The sequence below is a fragment of the Aulonocara sp. 'chitande type north' Nkhata Bay genome, linkage group LG6, assembly GCF_057382095.1.
Source record: "Aulonocara sp. 'chitande type north' Nkhata Bay isolate Kocher_YH1m ecotype deep benthic linkage group LG6, A_spYH_male_GT1.1, whole genome shotgun sequence".
Taxonomy (NCBI): domain Eukaryota; kingdom Metazoa; phylum Chordata; class Actinopteri; order Cichliformes; family Cichlidae; genus Aulonocara; species Aulonocara sp. 'chitande type north' Nkhata Bay.
Window position 1 is genome coordinate 35,943,366 of NC_141349.1, and position 26,451 is coordinate 35,969,816.

The window sequence follows — 26,451 nt, forward strand, 5'->3', positions numbered from 1 at the left end:
TCACACCAGAGCAGCAATTAAAAACAGGACAATCTTCATCTAACAACCCACCAAGATGGGTCAGGTTAATATCAGTAGAAAACACTTCATTCAAAACACTCAGATGCTAATGGTTCTTAAGCTGTTGGTCATTAACAAAGCCATTACTTAATGAGCAGTAGCTTTTATTACCATTTACCAGCTGTTAAGCATTTAAATCACTCTCAGAGATCCTGATTTGTTTGTAATTCATTCAGAACAACTGTAATGAAAAGAAATATGTTTCTATCTGCAGTGCTATGTTTAGCAGCATGGCTTTGATTTCTCACCTCCCCGACCTTCATCACGTATTTAAGGAATGCAAGACCCATAGCACAGGAGAAGCTGCGTATCAATGGCAAGGCGCAGGAAAACGAAGGTGTGTTGCAAAGCGGCTTTGCTGACATGGCGCTGTAGACTGGTTAACACACTGTAAAAAATGTCCAACTAGATATAGTAAGTTTTCAGCTGAGCCATCACCTAAACTCCATGGATTACATCTCATCCAACTATACTCACTTGCAAACTTTCCCATGTTAGAATTTAGCATCCATTGCTATCCATGTTTTGCTTTATACTTTGTGGAGGATGGAGGACATTAAAAGAAAAATATTGCACCTTAAATGATTAAAACTAAGGACTTTAATGCTGAGTCAGGATTATGTTCTGTTCCAGCAGGAGGAGAAACGGGGTGTGAAAAATTACACACCAGGGTGTGAATAGTACACACCTTGTTTCAGTAGTTTGTAGAAACAGCTTGACCAGCATTACTTGAATGCTTTATGACTTGTAGCCACTCTTCTTTACAGCGTTGTCAGAGGTCTGAGCCTCTGAACAGTCACCCTGACCCTGACTCTTTTTCAGAATTCTGTTGCATTGTATTTGCTGATGTGCTTGGTATGATTGTCCTGTTTCATGACCCAATTCCAGCTCTACTTTAGCTGTTGGACAGACAGTTTAACATTTGACTCTTTGGCATACACACAAATGCAGGGTAATCAGGTCCTGTGCCTGCTAAGCAAACCCAAATCATCACCTCTCTACTACCGTGTGTTGGTATGGGGTTGTGCTAATACGCCTTCACTAAATGCAATGTGGTGCATTACAGCCAAACATCTCCACTTTGGTCGTTTGTCCAAGAAAATTGTTCCAGAAGTCTTTTGGTTTGTTCAGTTGAAGCTTTGCAAAATAAACAAATAAGGGTTCAATTTGTCATAGATGCCTTCTCCAGTTTAGCAATATTTTTGTTAAATGGAAAAAAATTTTGTTATATTTTAAAACCTGCTATGGATAAAATTACTTTTTTAATTATGTCCTGATGTGCAAAACCCTTTAACTGAGCCTTGAATTTCCCTTAGTCACTGATCAGATGTATATTTGCCACATAAGTGTTAGAAAAGTGAAACCTTATGTCAATAATAAAAATTTTATATGTTAGGAGTATATTAAATACCTTAAATTTTAGTTTTAGCTCTGGACTATAGATACAACAATATATGTATCACCTGGTTTCAGGTCCCTTAACACAATATCAAGAGAAGAAAACCCAAGAAGCAACAGCAAAATATTACAAACTATCTTTATTCTACATTTTTATGTAATTTACTTCAATGTACAGTCTAAAGGATAATTTGTGGAAACACACAAAACACTGAAGAACATAAATTGATATGCATAAAAACAAAAGTTTACTAAAGGTTAGAAAATGAACAGTGGAGTTCTTGCACCTGTTAAATACAGATGCATTCTGGGCATCAGAACACAAGATAAAAATCTTCTAAAGCACTGTAACCTATTCACCAGTCTTTAGTTAGTTCCAAGTCGTAGTGACAGGTTTATGAGATACTGTATAAAAATGAACAAAAAATGTTATATTTTTTAAAGAAAATCATATGAAAAGGAAATGGCGAGGTCTATTTACAGTTCTGTAAACAGAGACCATTGGAAAACACTAGCTTAGAAAAGTAAAAATCCCATGATGCTGATGACAAGTAACAAATTATGATACTTAACATGCTAGTCACATTTCCCTTCATTTTAAGATTTTTTTTTTTTTTTTGCAGGCTTACAGTTTGTTTTTTCTCTCTATCCTCTCTGTGTAAACTACACCGACAGCAGCCTCACATAGAAGTCAAACTGATGCTACCATAACGGCCACAGCGGAGCGGATACTGTTGTTATTTTCACATGAAATGATGCAAAGACAGTCACCTCTTCCACGCTGGCAATGCAGCTGCATCATGTAGCATATCCAGTTATTCTATGTTCAAGAAACAAACATCAGAACATAAAATATAAATATTTCACTTGTAAAAAACAAACAAACAAAAAAACAAAGGCTAAACAGCTGTAATATGTTCATATATGTTCAACATGGTTTTATCCAACGCATTAAGCACATTCACCACTACTCACTCCACATCAAGCCAAACCAAAAATCATTCCAAAAACTAAACGGCATGTTCCTTCCCTTTTTGTGGCCTAAATCAAAAGGCCGATCCAACACACTGAAGACAGAAGAGGTCGAGACTTACTTTAAAAAGGTGAGGCAGCTTAACGTTGCTTTTAGTGGATGGTAGGAAAAGGGGGAGAAAAAAGTTGCTGTTTGAAAAAAATAATATGAGGCAGCACTCTACCTTGTGTATGAACACTGATGCCACTGACATCTGCATTAAAGATCCTGAAAACTTTTCCATCACCTTTTCTTGATGATCAGCAGAGTCCAGTATGAACAAAATCTGAACAGTTTTAATAATTTAATGGAAGATTTTTTTCTTTCAAAATTCTTTTTAAAAACGAGAAATTGAACTAGCAGGGACGTCATTAACTTTTTAAACCAATCAGTATAGACTGACATGCATTCCAGTGGCAGTTGGCAGGTAGTTTGGTCATTAGGTAAGTTTGCGTGTGCATTTTAAATGAATCTGATTGGTGCCATTGGAGAGGGGCTCAAACTTCAAGCAGAAGTGTCACGTTTTGTTTCCATTGTCACATTTTCCTTTTATCATAACCCCTACTAAACCACCTCAACCAAAGTTTTCAAAATTAAATAAAATAAAACTTTTGATATTGATTCAAAAATTGTTTTTCCATTTAGGATTTAAAAAAAACAAAACAAAACACCTAAGCAGAAAAGTCCACATAACACAAGTTGTTTCAATTATTTAAGCTATGAAGTCTATAACAAGCTTCATAGCAATCACACAGTGACTGCATAAATGCAACCTGTCTCCAAACATTTGTGGTCCAACGTGGACTGAAGGTATTCAAATAACTAGAGTCAACATGTTGCAATCAATCTGAGCGCATCTCTTTCCAAGACGCGACTCAGCTGGTTACCAGCTGGTTGTATTCTGGTTAAATTCCCATAAAACAGGCAAGGTTGCAGAGCGCGTATGTCATTTTGCAGTTCAATCGCTATCCAGCAGCAACTATGCCACCATTTGTGGAAGAATTTCTGAATTTCTATGAGGCTCTGACTGGACTCTGAATGCAAGTAGTTAATATGAATTTCTGCGTATGTAAACAGAAAACAAATTTGCAACAGATTTGTGATTTTGCAAATTCATCACCATAACGTCAAAGACAGACTGACCCCATTTTGCTGTTGCAAACTGATAACATGTTGACTCATTTTGCTATTTTATCGCCATCTTAACACAAAACACACTTTGAAGAGGGCAACTGACTGTGACTGGTCGCAGACATAATTTCCATAATTGAAGAAATCATTTCAAAGGCAACAATTTGGAAGTTAATTGCACACGGTCACAATCATTTTGGTCGTGCCACATCATATTATGCAGTTTTTCCTAGTCCGACTGTAGCGTAATAGAAGTCGTATAAGACGAAGTGTGTAAGGTGTTTTAGAATAAGTTTTCAGGAGCTTTAAGTTTAACAAGCTTGTATTTTGTTGCAACGATCAGAGCAAATGCAAAATCAAGCATTTAATGTTGGAGCACTTCACTCATTTCTGACCTGTGAACACGATCTACAACACATAGTAGTGTTAAGAAGCCCGCTAGCAAAATACTGTAAACACAGTTCATATTTCATCCTATGAATGGCATGATAATACTGGACCTGTGGATAAAAATCAGCTAAAACTCATTAGACCTTTTCAATTAAGTTTTTTGTCGAAAACACTACTTTCATTACATGCCGAATCCACTTTCATGCTCTTTCCTTTTTTTACACACTTCGCAAAATAACAAACTTGAAGACCTTGTACTGTACACCCCCCTTACCAAAAAAGAAAAAAAGAAAAATCTGATAAATGAAAAACTTACGTTATACTTCCAAAACAATCAAGCTGACAAATACTGCATAACAGCCCGCTCATGGTGTTGAACGATTAGCTCATCTCATTTACCTTACAGGTATTTATAGAAACAGTACTGTGTTTCGGGGTAGTCATAGAGACTAAGGATAAAATATAGATACTCTGTCCTCTTTGTTGCTTGGTAACAAAGCATCAATTCAATAGCCTCACTTGTGTACGCCTAACCAAACTCCAAACAAGTCAAAGAAGATATTCATCTGGGTATCGAGTGGTGCGAGCTTGTGCTTCAGTTTTGTCCAACATCTTCTTTGCTTACCGTCACTCAGGATGCTAAAGTCTGAATGAGTCTACCGTGACAGAAACACACACAGAAATACTCTTACATACAAGTTACAGCTCTATAAGGACAAGCAAATAAAACAAAATGGATAAAAAAAAAAAATGAATGTTGTTCCCATGTTGCATATAAAAATGTTTAATGTCTGCACTGATTTTTCGGCACTTACGCCGTGACTGCAATGTGCATATTCTGTCAGTTTGTGTTACACTTCAAACTACAGTAGAAAGTCCAAACCTGGTGGATTAAACCGTAAACATGACCAAAACTAAGTGATCCACCAGCAGGACTTAAAACTCAGCGTATAAAAAGATAAAGAAACGTGGTGTGTGATGTCTGTTTGAGTGTGTGTGCTCTGTCTGTCTGCTGGGAGAATTATACAGAAATCAAATGAATTTACAAATCAAGAAGTTTGTGTTTGTTTTCTTTTTTAACTAAGCTCATACAGGTTTTGTTTAGAGGACCGAGCATGCAGTCTTCTGACAGTCATATGATCTCTCTTGCTACTGGTCCTTTACACTTATCCTCAGAAATTTGAAGAATGTGTACGTGTGTGAGCGTGTGTGATCACACATATGCACACTGGAGATGTTTTCCCCTCTCTGCCTCGCTTTGAAAGCAATCACTACTTGACTCTACTAGGAAAGATAAGAAGGCAGGAACGGGAACATGGCTCCCCTCTAAAGGTCCTATTATATTACTCTTCTTCTTCTTCCTCCTCCTCATCATCATCCTCATCGTGACAGTGAGTGATCTCCTGGGGAGTCTGAGGGAACAGGTTGGGTGGCTTGATCTCGCTGAATGAGCGGGTCAGCTGGTTGCGCTTGCACTCTAGCTCTTTGCAGTCGCTGCAGTGGGTGCGGTTGCGGGTAGCCAGCGGGGACTCTGTGTCGATGTCCACGTGGGTGTGTTCAACTGTTGACTCATGGGGCATCTGGAAGAGGAGAAATAATTTTTTACACAACAAGAACACAGTTAACCTTTGAAATGTTTTACGAACAATGACAGATCAGAACAGACAATATTTTAGTATGTGCATCAGTGAAGTGTGGCAATGTGTCTGCATCTTAAGGGTGCGTGGTTTCATTCAATTCCCCCACTTTACATTCAGATACTCACTAATATGTGTGACGCTCTGAAGAGGTAGCTGAAGGGGTAATACAGCAGGTTAATGAAGGAGGCTGCATACAGGTCGGCGTAACGCATCACTTGTGAGGCAAAGAGAGTCTGTCTGGAGCCACTGCGGAACAGGCTACCCATCATGCCATAGCACATGTCCATGTCATGTGTCACTTTCTATAAAACAAGAAGAAAAAGAGAAACTGGTAAGCCTTCAAAATCACGTCAAAAAAAGAGGGACACTGATTCATTAACCCTGGAAAGTACGGTTAATAAATTATTTGGGATGTCGTATTTGTTCAGTGAAACAGCTGAATCTGCATCTTTTTCCGATAGCCTATGAGAGACAAACACCGACTGAAAGGGCTCTTTGATGAGGCGGTTTAATGATTAGTCTCTATGAAACAAACAGCACTAAAACCACATAAGCAGCACATCTGTTGTCATAGCAGCAGAGGTCATTAAGGGTGTACCTTGATTCTCCTCTGGATAGTGCTGATATCTGGCCTTTCATTACTGCTGCTATCCAGATGCCTGAGAAGGAAGCAGGAGAAAAACGATGAGGACTGGGTGGGGGTGTGGATACTGATATCAGCCTCCTGAAAGATGATGAGTCAAAGAGGTGGCGTAACAGAGAATTGCGCCAGGCTATAAATAACGTCAGTGAACCTGCTTATCAGGTGCACACTTTGACACTTTAGACTTTACCCTATTGGCCCTGTGGGTTTCTGTTAAATATGCAGTATCCACACATGTATGCAAACAGACACTGTTACAGCCGAGAGCAAAGAGCAGCAGAATGGGAACCTGGGGGGGGGGGGGGGAAATGAGGCTAAAGGTCACAGTTCTTACTTGTAGAGTTCTGCCAAGAAAACATCCAGGCCCTGGAGTTCCTCGAATAATGCTGGAAAACAGAGGGAGAGCGTGAATCTCTCTCTCTTCAGCACATTTGAGTGCATGTACAGTTGCTGTACAAATATTTGAAGTTTTGAGAATGTATCCTTTGAGAGTGAGATCATTTACAGGTTTTTGTTTTGCACTTATAGATGTAGTTTTTGCACAACATTTTACATTTCAGATTGCTATTAAAGATCAAGTCCTTTCTGAGACTGAGAAAACAAGCAGTCAAACTAGCCCTCCCACATGTCTGCACACTATGTGTTATGAGTCAAGTTCTTTCTAGACTCACAGCTCTTGTCGGTCCACACGTGAAGCTCCTGGGCCAGCTCAGGTATAACCAGGAATGTTCTCCAGCCTTGACGTTTCTTGGATTTGAGGATATCTCCAAAAATATGGTCCCCGATGTATACTATGTCCTTTCCCTTGGCCCCCAGCAAGTCACACACAATGTCTGAAGAGCCTGAATGACAGTAGCGTGTTACCAACTATGTATGCATTCTTAAGGTCCACGAATGACAGATGAATAAAGCCTAGCTCAAAGAATGAATGATTAAACAAATAAAGCCTTACCTCCAGAGTAGACTATCCCATGTTGCAGTGGTCCTGTGTAGGTTCCTATCTTTAGACGTCCTGTTGTCTGAAATGAAGAAAATAAATAAGTCACTAAAAAGTGGGTCTGAATAACCTAAGTGAAGTGAGTGACTGTTTTTGAATCATTCTGCAATTGCTCCATCTTCCTGAGAACAATCATTTAATTACTTATGCACTGATGGCATATTTTTAGGGCCTTTACCTCTGCGTTTTTCTGGCATAAATTCATGCTTAAATTTACATAATGTTATGCGTTTTAAATCATTGTGATCATTGCCTTCCCATTAATATATATGTACCAAAATAATTGACATACAGATTTTGTCTAATTCGACCCTAGAATGGATCCCAGGTTGAACCAGTGACTAAATCAAAAATGCAAACTACGCTCGAACGACTATCTAACAAAAAATTCACTCATGCACTCTACACTGTTTTCAGTAAGCTGGCCCTCAGTTTGAAACAACTGGTGTGTTTTTGGAAAACAAAACGAAGAAATCCTGAACAGCCCTGACTGAACAGCAAATAAGGGACAGATTGTAAGCCACAACATAACACATGCCAGCTAGGGTTCACTTATAATGTCTTCTCTGGCCAGAACTCTCTCTTCTGATTTTGCTTACTGTGTCCACTTGTCTGAGCACTGTACCCTCTGCGAAGAACAGCGGTTTCCTGGCATCCACCAGGATCAGATCAAAGTAGGACTGCCAGGGCCGGTGCGGGGTGCCAGGCTGGGGTGGATGGAAACACACAAACATGAGTACAAAGATAAAACCATGATGTACATTTATGTTTGACAATAATAAAAAAAAATCGTCACCAAATAGAAATAGAAAAAATATGTTTTACCTTTGGGCCATGAGGGAAGTCGAACAAATAGGTCATGATTTTCTGTAACACAACACAACGTCTCTAAGTCTGATGCGACACATACTTTGTTCATAAGCTAATACACGTGTTACCGACAAACTGGTAGAAAACTAATAAAAGGATCTCGGCATTAACTTACTGGCATCTAAGTCTTTCACTGTTATTGCATTACTGTTTTCCCTAATCAGTAAGTTTCCACCATAACTACACACACACACACACTTACATCAGTGTATTTGTAGTCACTGTTGGTTGCCAAGAAAACCTTGGATACTTCATTCATTCGGCTGAGAAGAAGAGGCAGCTTTCCCTGGTGGGAACAGAGAAGAAGAAAAGAAAGAGAAAGAATGAAGCTCTAAGCATCTTTACAAACCAGCCTCTTCACAGACTACAAGAGTGTGAGACACTGTGTGTGTTTTCTCTGCAGCAGTGCACTCACAGTGAATACAAACTACTTACATCTTTCACCACATACTTCTCCAAGTTCTCCACAGTCTTCTCCTTCAGCGTACCCTGCAATGTGAGACAAAGGGGTTAGCAAAATCATCAATAACTATAGATATCAGTGAATAATGCTGGATTTCCAAAAACGCTGATAAAAATTCTTAAAATGACAAGTAAACCTAACTCCTTTGTTTAAAATTGCATTAACATTGGTATAATCTTTCTATCCATTATCATTATGCAATAATGCAACATTTCAAAAGTTTAATCATTAGCTTTAAGACATCACTGAAACGTGCTTACACATCTTGAACTCACTCCCTTTTCAGCGGATGCTCAGGGTGATGTTCAATTTTAGCACACGAAATTAAAACAGCTTTCTAGTGTCAAACTCTAAAGAAAAGATCACTATACACAATAAAGATCAGACATTCTAGTGAAGTAACATTTTAAAGTACAGCTGTATGGTTAATAGCAGTTTGGAAGCAGTAATTGGTGATGACTGCTGCAGAACCTTTGGGACCTTGTGTTGTTTAGTTGTGGCATAATCAGTGGTAGTGTTTCAAGAGTATCTCTAATTCTTCTGTAAACAACTTGTCTTTTTGCAAAGGTTTAAAAATTGGTTTACAGTCTAGGACAAATATGCATGGTTTAACTGCAGTTTATTTTGGAAACAGGTATAAGTACTTTTTAACTGAATATAAGAAGACATAGTTGACAGAATTTTAACTGTGAATTTGTGTTAGTATGTTAGTGCAGACTGAAACATATGTGTACAGAAAATATATGCCTGCATATGAACGATATGATGAATGGCATTATTATTAAGACAGTCTCAAAATTTCCTGTATATGTCGTCTTCACAAATACATATCAGATAAAAACTGGGAGACATTATCCTGATGTTCTTAAGTAAATATTACAAACTTAACTGGATTCTGTCAAGAGACTCGATTCAGACATCGTATGAGGAAAATTTTACTTGGCTTGTTGGTGGCTGCCTTCTGTTATCACATTATGTTATATTTGGCCAGAATAAATAAGGAAGGTAAGACTTCCACCAAGACAGAGGAAGGGGTATCACAGAGATGTCAAAAGTATGAGAGGTTGTGATGATATAACATGCCAGTATGTTTATTTCAATTCAATTATTCTTTGCAAATAATAACTTGTCCTCAAGATATAATTTATGCACTCTATTTCATCACATGATCTAGTTTTAGTTCCAACAAATCAGATTAAATCTTAGTGGTTGCATGTGTTTTACCTTGAAATGGACCCAGTCAACAGCATCCCGGACATCCTGGAACATGCTTTTAAAGGACATGAAGAGGTCGCCATCTTTGAAGCCAGTTTCACAGCTGGGGGAGGGGAGCAAAGACACACACGTACACAGCCGTCGGACAGGCCATAGTTTTATAGAAGGTTTTCAAAAACATGACATTTGTTTTTTGTTTGCTTTTAAATGGGATAGCCTTCCCTTGTTGGAGGGGTCCCCAGCCAAACAGGAAAACATTCTCCCCCTAAAAGACCAACAACCAGGTTTCAGAGGACAAAGGACATGCAACCATTCCAGATTACATTCTCAAAAAAAAATTACAGGCCATTAAATCTCCTTACTTTAACAGTCAGAGGATTATCTTGTTGTTATATCAGGATTTCATTCTCTGCAAATAGTTAGTAATTGTTTTTATTCCTATCTGAATTTGATAAGAATCCATACTTTTTCACAATTGGTAGAACAGATTAATAGATATAGTAATTGTAATCGAAACGAAGGGTTATTTGACTGAACTCCCATTGGATTAACAATAGAATTAGACGAGATTAGCAGCTGAGACACCTGAACCCTCCCATGCGTTAGGGCTTGCTCTTGACCCTTTGTGGCTTGCAACTGTCATGGTCTCATCATGCGGCGCCCAGAAACTTGTTGCAGGCCAGATAAAGCAGAGAAAGGTTTTCTTACCTGTCATATCTATCACAGTTGGTGAAGAAATCCACAAGGCAAGCAAAAAGGTAGGTCTCTGTGAAGGAAACAGGAAGATTGGAAGATAATGTCAAGAACCTCAGTGAAATTATTTGCCGCCCCAGCCTTCCAGATTTAGATTCTGTTGTACACATTCATCCCATTCTTCTGTATGGGAAAGTTCTTCCCACCACCACCACCGCAATACGCCAATTTTTATCATCGGACTTAAACACTGGTCTTATTGTTAAGCCCACCAGAGACTTGACTTTATTTAGCAGCTAAGGAAATAGAGAGGCAGTCTGTAAGGTATGATCCATTTTATATAGCTTCACACTAAGCCGCCAGAATCACCAGCAAGGCCAGAAGCATCATCCATGAACAATCCTCCCTTAACATGACCTTTTCCATTCTTTTCCCATTGGGCAAAACCATTACTAGCTGAACATATTTAGGGATAATACTTAACTCCAAGCTATTAGGCTCTTGAAGATGCATTGAAGCTCTTATTAATTCACTTTACCTACATCAGCTTGTGCTCATATAATCGAAATGCATTGGGCAGTAAAATGTGTATGTATGTATCATGCATTTGCAATATTAACTGTACTACTTGCACTATGGAGTGTTCCCTTCTGCAATCTGGACTATATCCTGTTGCACTAAAAATCACTTTAAAGGTAGATACACTGAGCTACTATGGGCTGATCTGTTATATGCACTTGTATTTTGTATCACGTTGTGCGGTGCTGTGTGTTGTGGAATGTGTCTTGTTTTATATGTGAGCACACCATAACAATTCCTATCAGTTGTTTTGTTGAAATGGCTACAATAAGCTTGAACTTGAACCCACCTGGCAGATTGAAGAGGGTGTTGAGGATATAGAAACGCTCTGTATCATCTCTCTGGATAAACTTGTTGGGGTACCGTTCACGGATCTCTGGGCTGGAAAAAGCAAAAAAGCACAAAAGGGAATAAAATGTTTTATCAAATGTTTATATTTATGATGCTTGCTTGTATGCAGAGATCTGTGCATTTTGAGGGGGAATGTTGAAAATACCTACCCTCGCAGGAAGTTGAATCCATGGACACAGACCAGGATATTACCGTAAGCATCAACCTTCAACAAGTTTCCATACATGGTATCAAACACAAGGCCTCTGAAAAAAGGAGCAGAGGGATGCATGATTTTGCAATGCACGAGTAAAACAGCCTTTCTAACTTTCTAACAATCTTGGCACTTAAACTCCTGTCACTTGTTATCTTTTACTACAAAATAAATACAGTGACACTGAACTTTGCACAGGTGATGGGGTTTTTCATACTATTACTTGGCTAAGATAGATATCTCAGCTAAAAGGTTATCTGGACTACAAAGTTTAGAGATTAGGCAACAGAAACAGCAGTTGGTCAATAATCTGATGGCCACGATCAGCCTCATGATGTCTGTGCAGAGAGATGGGATTGGTCTCACCTGGTGGGAAATGATGGGTCATAGACGAAGCTCAGGAGCTCCTGAGGATAACCGATGGACACTAGCCGTTCCACTGTCAGCTCAAAGCCTAATGATTCATATTCAGGTGACTTATACACTACAAAGGAAACACATGCACATTAGTTTAGTAAATAATGCCAGCTGCCCATAAAAGTGTCCTGTAGACACTTTAAAAACTGTGAAATGTTACATGAAAGTAGTTAATATTTTATAAATACATACATATAGAATCAAACAAATGATTGGTTATCAATATAACAGATTTTAAATCAGATGTTTAAAAACTTTTTCCCCTGTTTATTTGAATTTGTATTTATTACCTTTTGTAGGATAACTACTTTAATATTGACAGTGATGCTGTACTGAAATGGTATCGATCTGAAAACCTGACTCAAAATTATACAAACAATGTTGTATTTAAAAACCCCAGAAGCATAGCCTGTGGGGTGATTCGATGGCAAACAATGGTTAATGAGGTGATATGCATTTTGTTGCACTTACTCAAGTTACACAACAAATAAGTTTGAGTTTTCAAAGGCCACCTTATCCATTTGAGATCATCTTGTCTGTATTTTGTCAACAACATGTTTTCACTCTACTGGAACATCCCCTCACACCCAATGCCCTTCTCAGTCCTGGCTACCAACACAGACCAGGATGTTCTGCATGTAAATCCACAAAGAAAGAGGATCGGGCGGGCAAATGAAAAATCACTTGATGTTAAGCAGTGGCTTTAATGAGCCCAACTGACGAGCCCCTAACCCGTCACTGCCAGTGGTAGATATTTACCCCAGGCTAAACGAAAAGCGAGACAGGAGTGGGCTCTGGAAATTAAAACATACAGTGATGCAAGGCTAAAAAAAGACTGGCAGAGGATTAAAATGCTTTCTGACAGGGGGAAAGAATATGTCAGATGTTATAAATATAAAACAGAGAATGCACTGGTGTTAATGCTTGCTTTCTATACCCCCAGTGGGGTGGTGGAAGGCCCCTCAAGGGTTTGAAATATTGGCTGATGATACTTAGAGAAGAGTTAGTTGGAGAGAACAGCACTGTAGGTCAAGCAGGAAAACATCTGTGTCCTACTCTGGAAAACGTGTGTGCATACACAAGTCCTGGGTTATACAGAGAGGTGATAAGTACACAGAGAAGTACAGGAAAAGCCTGGGTTCAGTAAAGCTCTGTTCTTTTGTTGACACCTTTACTCTGTAAGCATGAATTCAATCCAATTTCATTTAAACAGCGCCAAATCACAACAATAGTCGCCTCAAGGCGCTTTATATTGTAAAGTAAAGACCCTACAATAATGCAAAGAAAACAAAGAAAACCCCAACAATCATATGATGTAACTGCATGAGGCAGTTTCTGCATTTTAATCACGTAACCTCTTGTAGTTCACCCCCTGCTGTGTTCTCCCAGTAAACAGGGTTTGGGCCCTCTGCCCAGAGCAGCAGCAGCATACACCAATATAACTGCATTCCCCCCTCCTCTTTGCTTACTTGTAATATTCCTCATGAGTTGCTACAAAGAAGCCTATTTTAAAACCTGTTTCCCCTATGTCACCCTCTTCACTTGAGGTCACTGGGAGTCTCTCTTTACATGTTGTCTTTTGGAAATTAGTACATCCCACACATAAAACAGAATAAATCAAATCTCATTACGAGTTTGTCAGGCTGGAAAACTGAATCAGGAAAATGGTTTGATATATAATAATTATTCTAGACAATTTTAAAACCTATGGGACAGCTAAAACTCCCTACTACACAAAGTTAATATTAGGTCAAAAGCTACTAAAGTTCCCCCAGTAATTGGCTTAAAATGTCATTTTGTCCATAATGTTACTGTTTAATGAAAGTGCACCAGCCAGAGTTAAGTTTGGAATGAACTATGGTTAGGTATTTTATGTTAAAAGCCCTTTACATCAAATCTTCGAACTGTGAACTGTTGATAGACTATCGTAGAACTGTATTTCATGAAAGCCACACCCAAGACTACATAATGCAACATAAAGCTGCATGTTTTAGTAAATGAGACAGCTGAGATGCTCATGTTTACTGCATTTTTTGTAAACAGGAAGTTGGGTTATTGTTGTTTGCTGTGTCCTTGACTCTCTCCCCCTGTGGTGGGAACTTCAGAGATCTGTTTCCCTTTTTATCCCCAATGGGACTGATGCCAGATAATTATACTCCCACTGCTGAGCAGCAACGTATGTCTCCAGAGTTTATAGGCCAGGCCACCACAGGCCTAGATGTAACGTAGACCTCTTGCATACAAGATAAACAACCAGCAGAAAGCCCTTCTGCTGATAGACCCTTATCTCCAAATCAGATATAGTGTGTCGTACAAGGAGACTCTATCTGACCCATTTCACACAGCAATAATTTAACTTGTGTCTTAATATTTGCACAGAATAAAGTGGAAATGTAGGCCTCTATGACAAATTTGCAACACTATGAAGCATATTGTGGGAAAAATTAGAAAGCTTAAACATTGCCTCAGGGGCACACATTCCAGCCAAAAGTCTGTGAGAAAACTAGGACAAACCTGCTTGTATCTCTCACTGCAATCTGGGCCTAAAACTGTGTTTGAGCAACTTTCTGCAGGGTGTTACGTGTTCCCTTTAGGAGCAGAAGAACAGATGACGCAATGTTGTCTCAACATTGCTAATTCAGTTTACAAAGTCTTACGAAATGTATGATATTTGCAATTTGTTTGCACTAAAGCTTTAGAATAGAACAAACTTTTCACCTCTTCTTATCCTCGTGTTGAGAAAAATTGCACAAAATGTCTCATTCTGGAAGTCACTGTACGTCATTACACTGATGCATGACGACAATGCATTATGAAATTGTCTATAACAATCTAAAATACTTATGCTGATATTAAAAACAAGCCCTGAAATCACATTTTCTTTGACCGTCTTTATTCCAAGAGCTATAGACAGTCATATGAACACAAATACTTTAATTTTTGGTTAATTAGTTCGTTTACATTGCATTTCTTTTATAGTCTGTGCTCTTCTCAAACGCTTGAAAGGGATAACAGGAGCACAGCTAGTAACAGGCGATGGTGAGGTCTCCAAGAACCAATCGTAATTTCTCAATATCTGAATTAAAATGGAATTCCCCTGTTGCTGGCATAGTGAAATTTGATTACACAGCAAGCTTTATGAATGGATTAGATTGTTGCTTCTTTCTTGAATACATTTAAATGTATCAAAAATGCTTTGACATCTGAAACCAAGGTCACAAGAACTTTAAAGGCACCTTAATAGTTTTTTTCCTTCGCATTCCTAGCAATATTTCCTTTCCAAACTTTACCTTTTTTATTCGATACATAAGATGTGATTTTTCTGAGCTTTTTAAGGTATTTTAGTATGTCACTGTAAACACAAGGATTAATCCAGAAAAACAGAGAGAATTATCTTCATGAATCAGGACATGGAGTGCATTTCCTGCTTCAATCACAATCGCAGACCAAAGTAAAGAAAAAGTTAACTTATTAAAACGTTTTATAATATGACCGTTATCTTCAGCTTAAATTCACTATGCAGAACTGCAATATATGCTGAATACACACAATAGTAGTCTTTGCACAGTGTGATATATGCCAAACTGATTACAGTTGACAGGGACTGTGTTTAAAATTCACCCAAAGCCTCACACAATCTCCGAAGATAAGCAAAACCATTACATTAGGTTTTGCATACGTTCAATTAACTTAAGTGTTTTCCCCAAAACCCACTATTTTTTCAAAATGCTTAATGACTGCGAAAAGAATTACTGAAAAACTGCTCTTGGTTTCTCTGAGTTTTAGACTTTCTTTCTCTGTTTGGAAACACTCGACACACCATAGACATGCCACAATGAAGGCTGTGAACTCAATAAAAAACACAACTCTTTAATCATGTTGACAACTGCTCCAATCCACTCCCAATATGTTACACTCAGCCACCGCGCTTGTTATGCAAAGAGTACATATTTGAGAACTGCTAGCTTAAAATAGCAAAATATCTTCAAATCTTACAGATTCTTGCCAACTTATCTACAAGCTGAGACAGGAGCCCCTCATCTCTGTAGGAGCAGCACTGTAGGCAACATCTTCACATCATCAGAAGTGGACAGTGGAGATTGAAATAGCAACTGATGTTTAGTTTTGTCATACTTTCTAAACTATAATCTGTGTTTTCATTTGTTCATGTGTACCAAAATTTCCTGACAGATATTATTGAGTTTTTACATAGTGATTTAAAAAAATAAATTATGTTTCTGCTTTAAATCTCTATTTTTATAATCCCAATCTTTCTTCCTTACCTTTTTCCATAAACATTGCATGCAAAAAGCAAGTAATATTTGAAATGTACATATTTAAGGCGTGCTGCACATCTGAACCGCCTTCTATCACATAGCGTTGCATGTGATTAAGCAACAGTCAATCTGAGGAAGCAGTTCTGTGATCAAAATGTGAACACTCTCCAAAGATACACGATAGCCACCCTTCAAGCAAACATTAACACTTGGTTATGAGCTCCCATAAAGAGAGTCATGTCAACAGCTGAGCATCTGTAAAATCTCTTATACCCCGAATGGTGATAGGGGTCCAGAGTCAAAGAAGAACTACAAGTGACTCTTGTTCTCAGGGGAGCCGTCATTGCTGAACTCAACAAACAAACGTGACCTGTTTTTCAAAGTCAGGGAAGATTTATTTTTAGATGTGTAGAGACCGAAAACTGGAGCTGAGTCACAGAACAAAGTGGCATGAAAAATCAGGATATTTTTAGCCAGGTTGCTAGCCACTAGGAAAAAGAACATACACAATTAAGTCTGTGTTACAGAGAGCTACTGCTGGCTTAACATTTCGTTATCCTAGTGTTATGGCATACTCAGTGTATCACTATCATTGACCTAAATAATACTTTATGAACAACAAGCTGTGGTTCAGGGGCAATGGTAGGGTACCCAAATATAGAGCTGAAAAGACAGGGATACTATAGACTTCAACATCTACACCAAACATGAGGTCACAGCACATTTAACAGCTAGGGAGTTTTTTTCAGCTTCTAAAGGCACATAAATAAATGCGCTCTCAAAATCTAAATTTAACGTGACAACCACAAAGTTGGTTTCCCTTTCAGTCAATGCCACTCCAAGACACTTTTATAGATTCATTACATAACGTTTATCAAGATAGGAATGGTCATTTTGACAAGACTGTATTGTTGATGACAGCACAGACGAGCCATGTAAACTGAGAATGTGCTATACAACACTCCAGCCAACTTGGCCTGCATACCAAAACCCTAAAAAGTGCTGATTAATTAGATCAATAAATTGATCGATTGTTTATTAAATCTAAAACACTTTTGGACCGTATATAATAAACGTCTCTTAAAAACTGGCAAATTTAGAAGTAAAAAGAAGTAAAAATGAAAAAAGATCAAAATCATAAAAATAATTATAATCTGACTGTGACTTTGTCATTGGGTCTTTTCTTTTCAGCTGTTATGTTGTAGAGTTAATGGTATGCTTGGGATCATTGTCCTCTTGCATGACCCAGTTTCGGCCATGCTTTAGCTATCTAACAGATAGCATCATCTTTGACTCAGGTATACAGAGTAGTTCATGGTCAGCTCAGTGACTGCATGGTAACCAGGTCCTACAGTTGCAAAAAACAAACAAACAAAACCCCCCAAATTATCACCTCTTCACTACTGTTCTTGACAGTTGGTATAAAGTGTTTGTGCTGATATGCTGTACTTGGTATTCAAACTGTGCATTATAGTCAAAGAGCTCCACTTTGGTGTCATCTGTTCAAATGTCATTGTTCTAGAAGTCTTGTGTTGATTTTCTGTTTGTTTGGGTTTTTGGGGTTTTTTTTTTTTTTAATTTGGTTTTAAAATTTTCTTTCCATTGTCAGAACTTGGGGTAAATTTGTGGGGTCCTCTCCTGGGAAAACTGTGGCATTGTGATAACACATGTCAATTGTTCAATCCAGAAAACTGCCAAAACGTCTGCTTTTACAGAGGTGGTCCCACTTGCTGATGATCAATTAATCAACTGTATCCGATTAGCACCTGGACGCTATTTACAGTCTTAAGTCCAGGAACCATTTAGGGTATAATTTGTTATAATAGGACTGCATAGTACTGTGAAATCTCTTTTTCAAATGATAAATAGGCATTTTTTTCCCTCCGATCACTCACTTCATTAGTTAACTGATTATCCAAACTCTGATCTGATTATGACTGATTGTAATTGATTGTGTGACTGTGTATTTAGCTTACCTGCTAAAGTGTAATCCATATCAAAGCCAAAGCACTTAATCTTCTCCATTGCCAAGCTTCTGTTGACAAAGATTCTGGGGGGAAAAGGTTTTTGTAAATTTTATGTAATCATCCGCAACAAATTATGACTCATAGCAGTTGCCCCAAGTGAGAAAAAGAAGAATGTTATCCCACATATACATATCCAACAACTATCATTTTTTCTTCCAAGTACAACTTTTAAATTTTATCAAAAGGTACATCTATAGATTTACATTTTATCAAGTCAGGTAATTTAGACTCAGTGCATTTCACTGTGCATGCATAGACTGAGGTGTTAAAATAACTGTGAAAATCAAATCTAGAAAAATACATAAAGCAAATGTAAAAAACACAAAAATAAGAGTGTAACTCTTAAAAAATAAGAGTGTAACTCTTATTTTTGCATTCTTTTGTACAGTTATGATTACAAACCTCGGTGTCACCTCTATGAGCTTGCAGTTTGAGTTTGTTTGCCAAAAAAAAAAAAAAAAAAAAAAAAAAAAAAAGACTACACCAAATAAACAATGATATAGGTGATTTATAGATTTGACTGATAGCTATAGCCCTATTCTTTCAGATTTTCTGTACAGTCTCATTACTTCAAATTATTCTATCCACATAAATCATAAAATGAAAATATGATAAGTTCTAACATGGACAAATCTTGTTTACTGTTGGGTGTCCTTGAGTGTCTAATCTAAAGGTCAGAAAAAAAAGATGAAGTTACTACCACTACTACTACTACTCCAAATTTGGCAATTACCACACAGTGTAAAAGAATAAATTCTGTTATTGTGTTAGGTACAGAGCCTTAAGAAGCCAAAAGGCAGCTTATGACAAGTACTTAAGAAGAGCTTACCAAGTCATTTCAGCCTTATTAAACACCAATATATAACACATAATTAACTACATTTTAGGTGCTGTAATGAAAATGAGAACTAAATATCCATTTCAGATCACTTCATCTTTGTATGTACTGGAAATACCATGCGAGGATGATGGTTCTTTGATACTTTCATTATTACAAGTTGTTTGTTTCTCTAGAGCGTATTTTATGAGATCTACTTGCTGGCGTGTTCCTTAACGATAATAGTAAATTAATACACATAATTAGTTCTGATAATATCTTAAAATACTTTAATATAAAGTGGCCACGATGAAAACCAGCGCTTCGTAGACACAGAAAATACAGCCACACACTGTCTGCGTAACTCTGACTGCTAGCACAGACCTACATAACTTATCTTCTACAGCTGTGACATAGTTGAAATTCTATACAAGTCAATATTTAATCATACAAGAACCGAAATATGTATCAGACCAACAGAAAAATCAAGAATGACACTAAATTAAAAACAAGGGTGAACTGATACACAAGTCTAAAACTGCAAGGCATCTAATCTTCTCATTTTTCTGTGACAATGGTCTATTTATCTTCACCAACGTCTAAATCAGTTGTGAAATACCTGGCAGCGGCTCCATAGTGAACAAGTTCCCATTTAGAGCAAAGTCCACGACACGACTGGCAATGCATTCTGTGTGAAATTAAACCTCGGTTTGACTCTCCGGTGGTCTGACACTGCTCCAGCAACGCAGGGCAACAGTGGACCCACAAACAAAGCCCCCCTCCCTCTCTCTCTTTGCTGTCTTGCCATTCAGAAATTTTCTGACTTGTTGCAAAAATGATTGTGGCCATTCTGCGTCATTCTCTGTTGTTGTGTGCTGTCAGTCAGGGTTGTTGTGAACCATGATGTTTGTGGGCCCTCAAAGACATCTAGAACAATCACAAGTCGGGTAGAATCAAGCACGCCAGTGCCACAAGCTACAGCTGCTTCCCATTACTCACATCTGGTTGAATATACACATTTGTCGTTGGCCTACAACTACTGGTTATTTTTTAAATTCATTTTTGTGGCCGTGAAAACTGCCAGTTGTGATTTTCAACAGAAAATTACCTCTTCAAATATCCTTAGACTTCTTTATTCAAATAAAAATTTAATTAAATATGTTTATGCTGTAACTGTTAACAAAGTTAATAGTACTTTTTACTTTCTTTCTTTTTTTAATGTAAATCCTTTCTTACAAATAAATAAATTTTGTAGATGAAATTAAGCGCTACTGAATCTCAAACTGATCACCTGTAAAAAAAAAACCAAAAAAAAAAACCTGATTTGCAAATTCAGGTTAACGACCTTTTAAACTTGAAAAACGTGTACTCAAATATCAAAATGCTATATCAAATTTGATCATCTATATTTATTTTATATATTTAGTTGCTTATAAAAAATGAGCCTATTATGGCCTTATTTTGACATTTAACATTTAACACTGGCTCATCAAAATAGGATGTGCTCCTCATCAGCCAAAACAAATACAGTCAACATTTCGCAGGGATGAACAAAGGATTTAATGTTTAAATCTTTTCTATTTCTGTTTTGCTGGTGCCATTATGATGTAACCAGATGCCTGTGGGAGGGGTAGTAAAGAACGGCCATAAATGATAAAGCGTGCCCCTCCTAAGATCAATTACTGTAGTCAGCCTTGACTTTGGCCCTGCTGACATCAGTATTGCTTCAAATAGCACCTACAAGTGAATACCTTAATAACTTTTACTCCATCTGAGCGCAGCTGAAGAACAATCAGCCAGATTTTTTCCACTGCGCTTTAATCTCATGCAGACAGTGACTCGAACGTTTATCTGCACTGGGCAGAGCCATCAGCCCCCTGCAATGTGATATACACAGAGTGCACTGTTTCGGCTGAGCTCTTACTTTTTTTGGAAAGGCCTTTGTGAGTCTGTAAGATAAACAAAAGGTCACGCTTAAATCAGTAATGATTTCACTGACCAAGAACTTCTGTCACATTGTTTCAAAGAGCACCTTTGAACTTTCACTTAGCACTGCATGTGTAACCCTTTGCTGGTTCATGAACTGGTTGATTTATTCCCCAGCAGCACATGCAGAACAAACAAATAAGTGATGGTTTCATAAACCTTGTGAGCACTGCATATTATATAATAGCATGGAAGAAAAGCAGTACCCATTGTAAACATGCCTTAGAGTTAAACATTGAAAAGAAACACTCATTTTATTGCTCTGACAGGGAATAAACCCCTGATTATGTCAGTATAACTGAACGGACTTTACTACAAGCAGGTAAAGGAACAAGGATGTTTATAAGTGAAAAGATATATTAATGGTCAATAAAGCTACTTACTATAAAGTCAAAGCCATAAAATCCCTGCAAAACCAACTACATGTTTATTATGCTGAGCATATCTGGATCTCGAGTCGTCCATTTAGCCCGTGGGTCTTGTCATTCTGCTGATGTTTCATGAGTGAAAAATTTTGCATAACAGCTACAAAGACCACACCCCAGTCACAATCAATTCTATGAAACATCTAAGGCAGCACAGCCTGCTTCACAGTCGAAGTGACAAAGAGACATAGCCTAGTACATGCTGAGCACCAATGGCAGACTACAAGTAAAATAAGACGGGAATTAAACTGGAAAACACAGCACGCTAACAGGATAATCACAGATATAATCACAGATTAGTCAGTCACTCTGTTATAATGACAATAAGTGATACACAATGTAAAATCTAAGAAACGCACTTTAGTATATTTTTAAAATGTATGACATGCTTTGCCATGGTGAAATAAATAGTAACAAGCTACTGTCATAAACTGTTGGGGAATCCAAAGACCACCCAACACAACTCAACTGGTTAAGTCATGATTTGAGTTATCGTTGTTATAGTTACTTAAAATAACTATATGTTACTGTTGGTGTAAAAAATAAATTAGTCAATCAATCAATTCTTAACGGAAATACAAAAAACCCCAAATACATTAAAAAAAAACCTTAAAGAAACAATGTTTCTTACTAAAGAGAAAAACATCATTACAAAATAAAGACACAGAGGCAATACCTTTAGTTTTAGTTTCAAATTCCTAAACACATTAAGTATGAGGCAGCAGTGTGAACTGAGTCTGGCACATGTACATAGCTGTGAGTCAAATCCTGTATTGTAATAACTGATCTGAACTTTATAAATTTGTCCTTTAAAAGCAGACCTACATTATAATAACCAAAGACTAGAACTAACACTGAAACTGAGAAAAATAAAACAAAACAAAACTAAACATTTCCAAGCAATAAAAGCTAAGCTGAAACAAACAAACACACTCGTGAAACAAAGGAAATTTAACTCAATTTCTTTGACTACTCGCTGATGACAAATTGGAAATAAAAAGGAAACAAAAAACACAAATATAAGCTGTCCAAAATTAATAATGGTAGTTTCTTTAGTGTCCTGATGTCTGTATCACAGAGCGGCCCTGGATTCCTTTGTGGTTCTGTATATAACTATGCAATTCATTCTGTAAACGCCTCTGTGGTGGGTGGCCATACAATCCATCATTTTAACAAACAGAAACTGCATATTATTAGTTTTCATATTACAGAATGGACGTCCACAATATTTTATTATTACCTGCAGATTTAACCTCTGAATGAAAGCTGAATTATGAGCACTATTAATCCTTATATTACAAGCAGTATATTCTTTATGTTGCGCTGACAGCCCCAAATTACAAATGCTCAAATCTTCCTGAAAACTATCATTCATTTACTTTCATTTCTATTCATAATTCAAAATCATCAGTCCAGGAGTTTTATTTGTTTTTTCCACAGTAGTCTCTGTCTGGCTGCTTAATCTATGCTGTGAAATGTCAGTGTGTCCCTTGTGGATGTTTCATACCTGTGGTAGGGCTCCCTCCTGTACTTCTTCATTGTAAGGCCGTCCATGTTGGCGGGCAAGTCTGCATAGTTCTGCAGTCTGTCACTCCATGAAGTGGTCATCTTTCTAACTGTTCAGTCTCTAGAGACAAGAAGAAAGAGACACAGAAGGCCTAAATGTAAGTTGCTGAATATCCGTGTTGATCAGACAACAAAAGAGGGAAAAACCCCCATTAGAAGCAGCAAAGTCTGTGGTGAATAGAAATATAATTCAATCACACTTTGTCCTTTAGACTTTAGAAATGGGATTATGTGGATGAGCTAATCAAGTTCCAACCTGTAGAAATTGAGTGGTTTAAAACTTGGAAGGAGCCAAACCAATATCCTGATAGTTTGGTTATCATCGCCTAATTATGGTGTTTCCTGTGTAATTATCAAACTAGGATTAGATTACACAGTGGAGGGTGAGGACCTACTGTATGTAAAAGTTCAAGCCAGATTAAAATGAGAGATAAAACAAAGACATATGATACAGTTTAACATGGGGATCATGGTAGTCAGAATATGAATGGGTCCTTATTTGGTTATAACATCAGATTGCAAGCAAAAAAGCTGAGACCTAAAAAAAGAGACATATGGGAAGTCTTGTGGATTTATGCTCCAGTGGAATGCAAGCCTAGTTTCTGGTTTTGTCTTTTAGCTTAAAAGGCCAGTGTTGTGTGTTTTTTTCCTCTTATGCTGACATGCTGTCATTCCTGTACTGTTGCTGGAGAGGCTGCAGGAAGGAAGGGTAGAGATCAGCTTTCTTCTTCTTAGTGCCAGCACAAAAGCAAATGAGAATCACATGCTGAGGCAAAGAACTGTCAACAGGGCCACAGACATAAAAAACAAACAAAAACCACTGCAATCAGTGTGCAGCTTCACAGAACACAAAACAAAAGCTTCAGCTGATTTAATCTGAAACCTTATTTTAACTGTTCGTATTTAAAAACAAGTATGGACACAATTGGTAGACAAATCACTTTTTTGTTATTTTACAGCTTGTTTGCTTTCTTAGCTCTATCTTAATTGCCCATGTTGTGAAATGGGTCCTATGGGGTCAGAAGGAAGCTCTGGCTTGCAAAAATCCACAGCTAAGCATTACGAAAACCTGGTCAACTCAACAGTACTGCAGACAGCAGCTGAAAAGCAAACATAACTTAGAGCAGGCTTTGTTTCCTATGCTCAGTCTTGGAGAGAGAGCGTGGATCAACGAGTACTGCAACTGTACAGCGGGTGAAGCTAACTGTCACTTGTTTTTGGCGAAGAAATCACGCCAGCTCTTTCTTTAACTCCGCAGTCAGAGAAAACAACGGTGAATACTCACAGATTATCTGAACCTAATGTAAAAGTATCTCGACAAGCTAGAACATCTCGTTCGCGGGGTTACCGAACAACATCCCGTTATTTACCACCGGACTACGGGGCTAGCTAACACTCCGCTCAAACCGCCTCCGTCCAGCTCTTCTTTATCTGACATTGATGCGAAGGGCAGCCAGAGGTGGTCCAGGCACAGCTAACGCGTTAGCTGGCTTTGACACAAAAACACGAAGACTTGAAACTGTGGGAGCAGATTTCACTTTGTTCAGCTGCGGTTGGCGTTACTGTACTCACCTCTGAGTTCCTGAATAAAACAAATGCGCCGTCGGTTACTCTGAGCATGCGCCTTGAGCTGCGTGCAAGTCGCAGGAAAAAGTGTATATTCTGACAGAAAGCTGTGGGCGAAGCGGTGACGAGTACTCTGCAAAGCCAGGTATGTAATAGCTGTCCGTGCCCTGCCTGCTCCCTGCTGTCTCGCTCTCTGCTGCCAGCTGCTGTTATGAGACATTCAGAGGGCGGCGTTAAGTTCTGTCTATCACAGAGGGGCGGGACCATCAAGCGCCGTGGCACAAACACGTGACCCCACTTGAATTAGGCTTCACTTTATAACAAATTAATTAATTAATTTAGAAAAAAATAATATAACATAACGATTCAATAATAATAATAATAATAATAATAATAATAATAATAATAATAATATTTGATTTTAGCAATATGCTAAGCAAGTCTAATATGCATTATGCAACTTCTATACTGGGTGTGTCAAACAGGTGAAAATTGCATAAAAAAGAGGTAATAAGTACCTTTATTGCAACCCCTAACCTTGAAAATGTATTGGTTGTAACCTCGGTGATGTTAAAGTCCTGATTTCCATCAGCTCATTGGCATTCATTCTAGGATTAGAGTTGATTTTTGTTTCTGAAACATGCTAAATAGGCAAATTTTCAGAAACTATAAGATGTGTGTAGGTTCTCAATCATTCAGGTCGTGGTACTCACTCTCTTTCCAAGCTCTTTTGAAACTATAAGATGTTAACCTTTCCTAAATGTTGATTTTACAAATTTTCTGGCCTTTTGGAGGTGTCGTTTTGTTTTTGACACACAGGAAAATTCATATTCCATTGGATAGTTACAATAACCAGGGACTGAACTGTTAGGGCCTCCAGGGCCAGGCAACGGGGGCTGAAGCCACAAGCTGGTGTACTACTAGTGCTGGTCCCAAGCTGATATAAATGGGGAAGGTTGTGTCAGGAAGGGCGTTGGGTCCAAAATCTTTACCTAACAAAATATGTGGATCATCAAGACTGAGAGCGGAAGAATGCTTGTTCAAAGGCAGTGAGGGAGAAGCCAGGAGTGTGGAGGTGAGAGTAGGGACTTTTTTTAGACTGTAGAGATTACTGGTAATAGCTAATAAGACCACAGAGAAGCCTAATATATGTGATGATGAGTGTTGGTAGATGATCTGCTGTAGTGTCTCATAAAGGGAACAGCCAAAATAAGAAAAATATCTAGGACCTCTGCCTAGAGGCCTTACATTAGGTGATGTTTTCTTCATAGGGGTATTGTGAGTTCTTCGTCATCTGGCCCCTCAGCAAGGACCAATTTACCTGAGACCCCACACAGGCAAATACCCTGACAACATAACTTACTAGGGCACACAAATCCTTCCATCATGATAAGATGGCGATATAGTGGAAAGACCCAGCTTAGGTGATTCATGCACATGACTAACATGTGTCCTAAGCATGTACTAAGTGAGGTGTTCCAGGCATGTCCTAACAGAAGGGTGTTCCCAGGTAAACCCAGGATATGCTGGTGAGAATATATTTGTCAGGTAGGTTGAGAACACCTTTGTGTCCCTCAGATGAGCTGTATGTGGTGGTGGTGGCCATGCAGAAGGAGGTCTGGGCTTCTCTGCTTAAACTACTGTCTTGTCAATCTAGGCATGGTTAAGCAGCAGAAAATGGATGGGGATGGATGGAAAAACAGGGGTCTAAAATGAAGGATGTTAACACAGTTCA

At 38.1% G+C, this 26,451-nt stretch overlaps 1 protein-coding gene across 1 annotated transcript; it reads right to left on the reverse strand.

Annotated features, from left to right (window-relative positions):
- Positions 1-1,583: 1,583 nt before the first annotated feature.
- On the reverse strand, positions 1,584-24,927 carry nt5c2b (5'-nucleotidase, cytosolic IIb). The gene is made up of 18 exons (XM_086296677.1): positions 24,723-24,927; positions 23,092-23,211; positions 18,306-18,379; positions 12,002-12,119; positions 11,592-11,687; positions 11,381-11,472; positions 10,528-10,585; positions 9,829-9,922; positions 8,577-8,630; positions 8,344-8,427; positions 8,097-8,138; positions 7,871-7,978; positions 7,227-7,293; positions 6,946-7,116; positions 6,609-6,660; positions 6,230-6,290; positions 5,757-5,933; positions 1,584-5,571 (listed from the first exon to the last, which is right to left on the reverse strand). Exons 2-18 carry the CDS (start codon positions 23,190-23,192, stop codon positions 5,335-5,337), a joined length of 1,686 nt encoding a protein of 561 aa, XP_086152803.1. The 5' UTR covers positions 23,193-23,211; positions 24,723-24,927; the 3' UTR covers positions 1,584-5,334.
- Between the last annotated feature and the right edge of the window lie 1,524 nt (positions 24,928-26,451).

Bases quoted from the DNA above. Each gene is read 5' to 3' on its own strand.
- nt5c2b (XM_086296677.1), bottom strand. From the start codon at position 23,192: ATGACCACTTCATGGAGTGACAGACTGCAGAACTATGCAGACTTGCCC. The intron at 9,923-10,527 runs GTAAGAAAACCT...CCCCTCCCCCAG, and splicing joins AACTGTGATAGATATGACAG to CTGTGAAACTGGCTTCAAAG. The intron at 7,117-7,226 runs GTAAGGCTTTAT...ACTGTCATTCAG, and splicing joins TGGGATAGTCTACTCTGGAG to GCTCTTCAGACATTGTGTGT.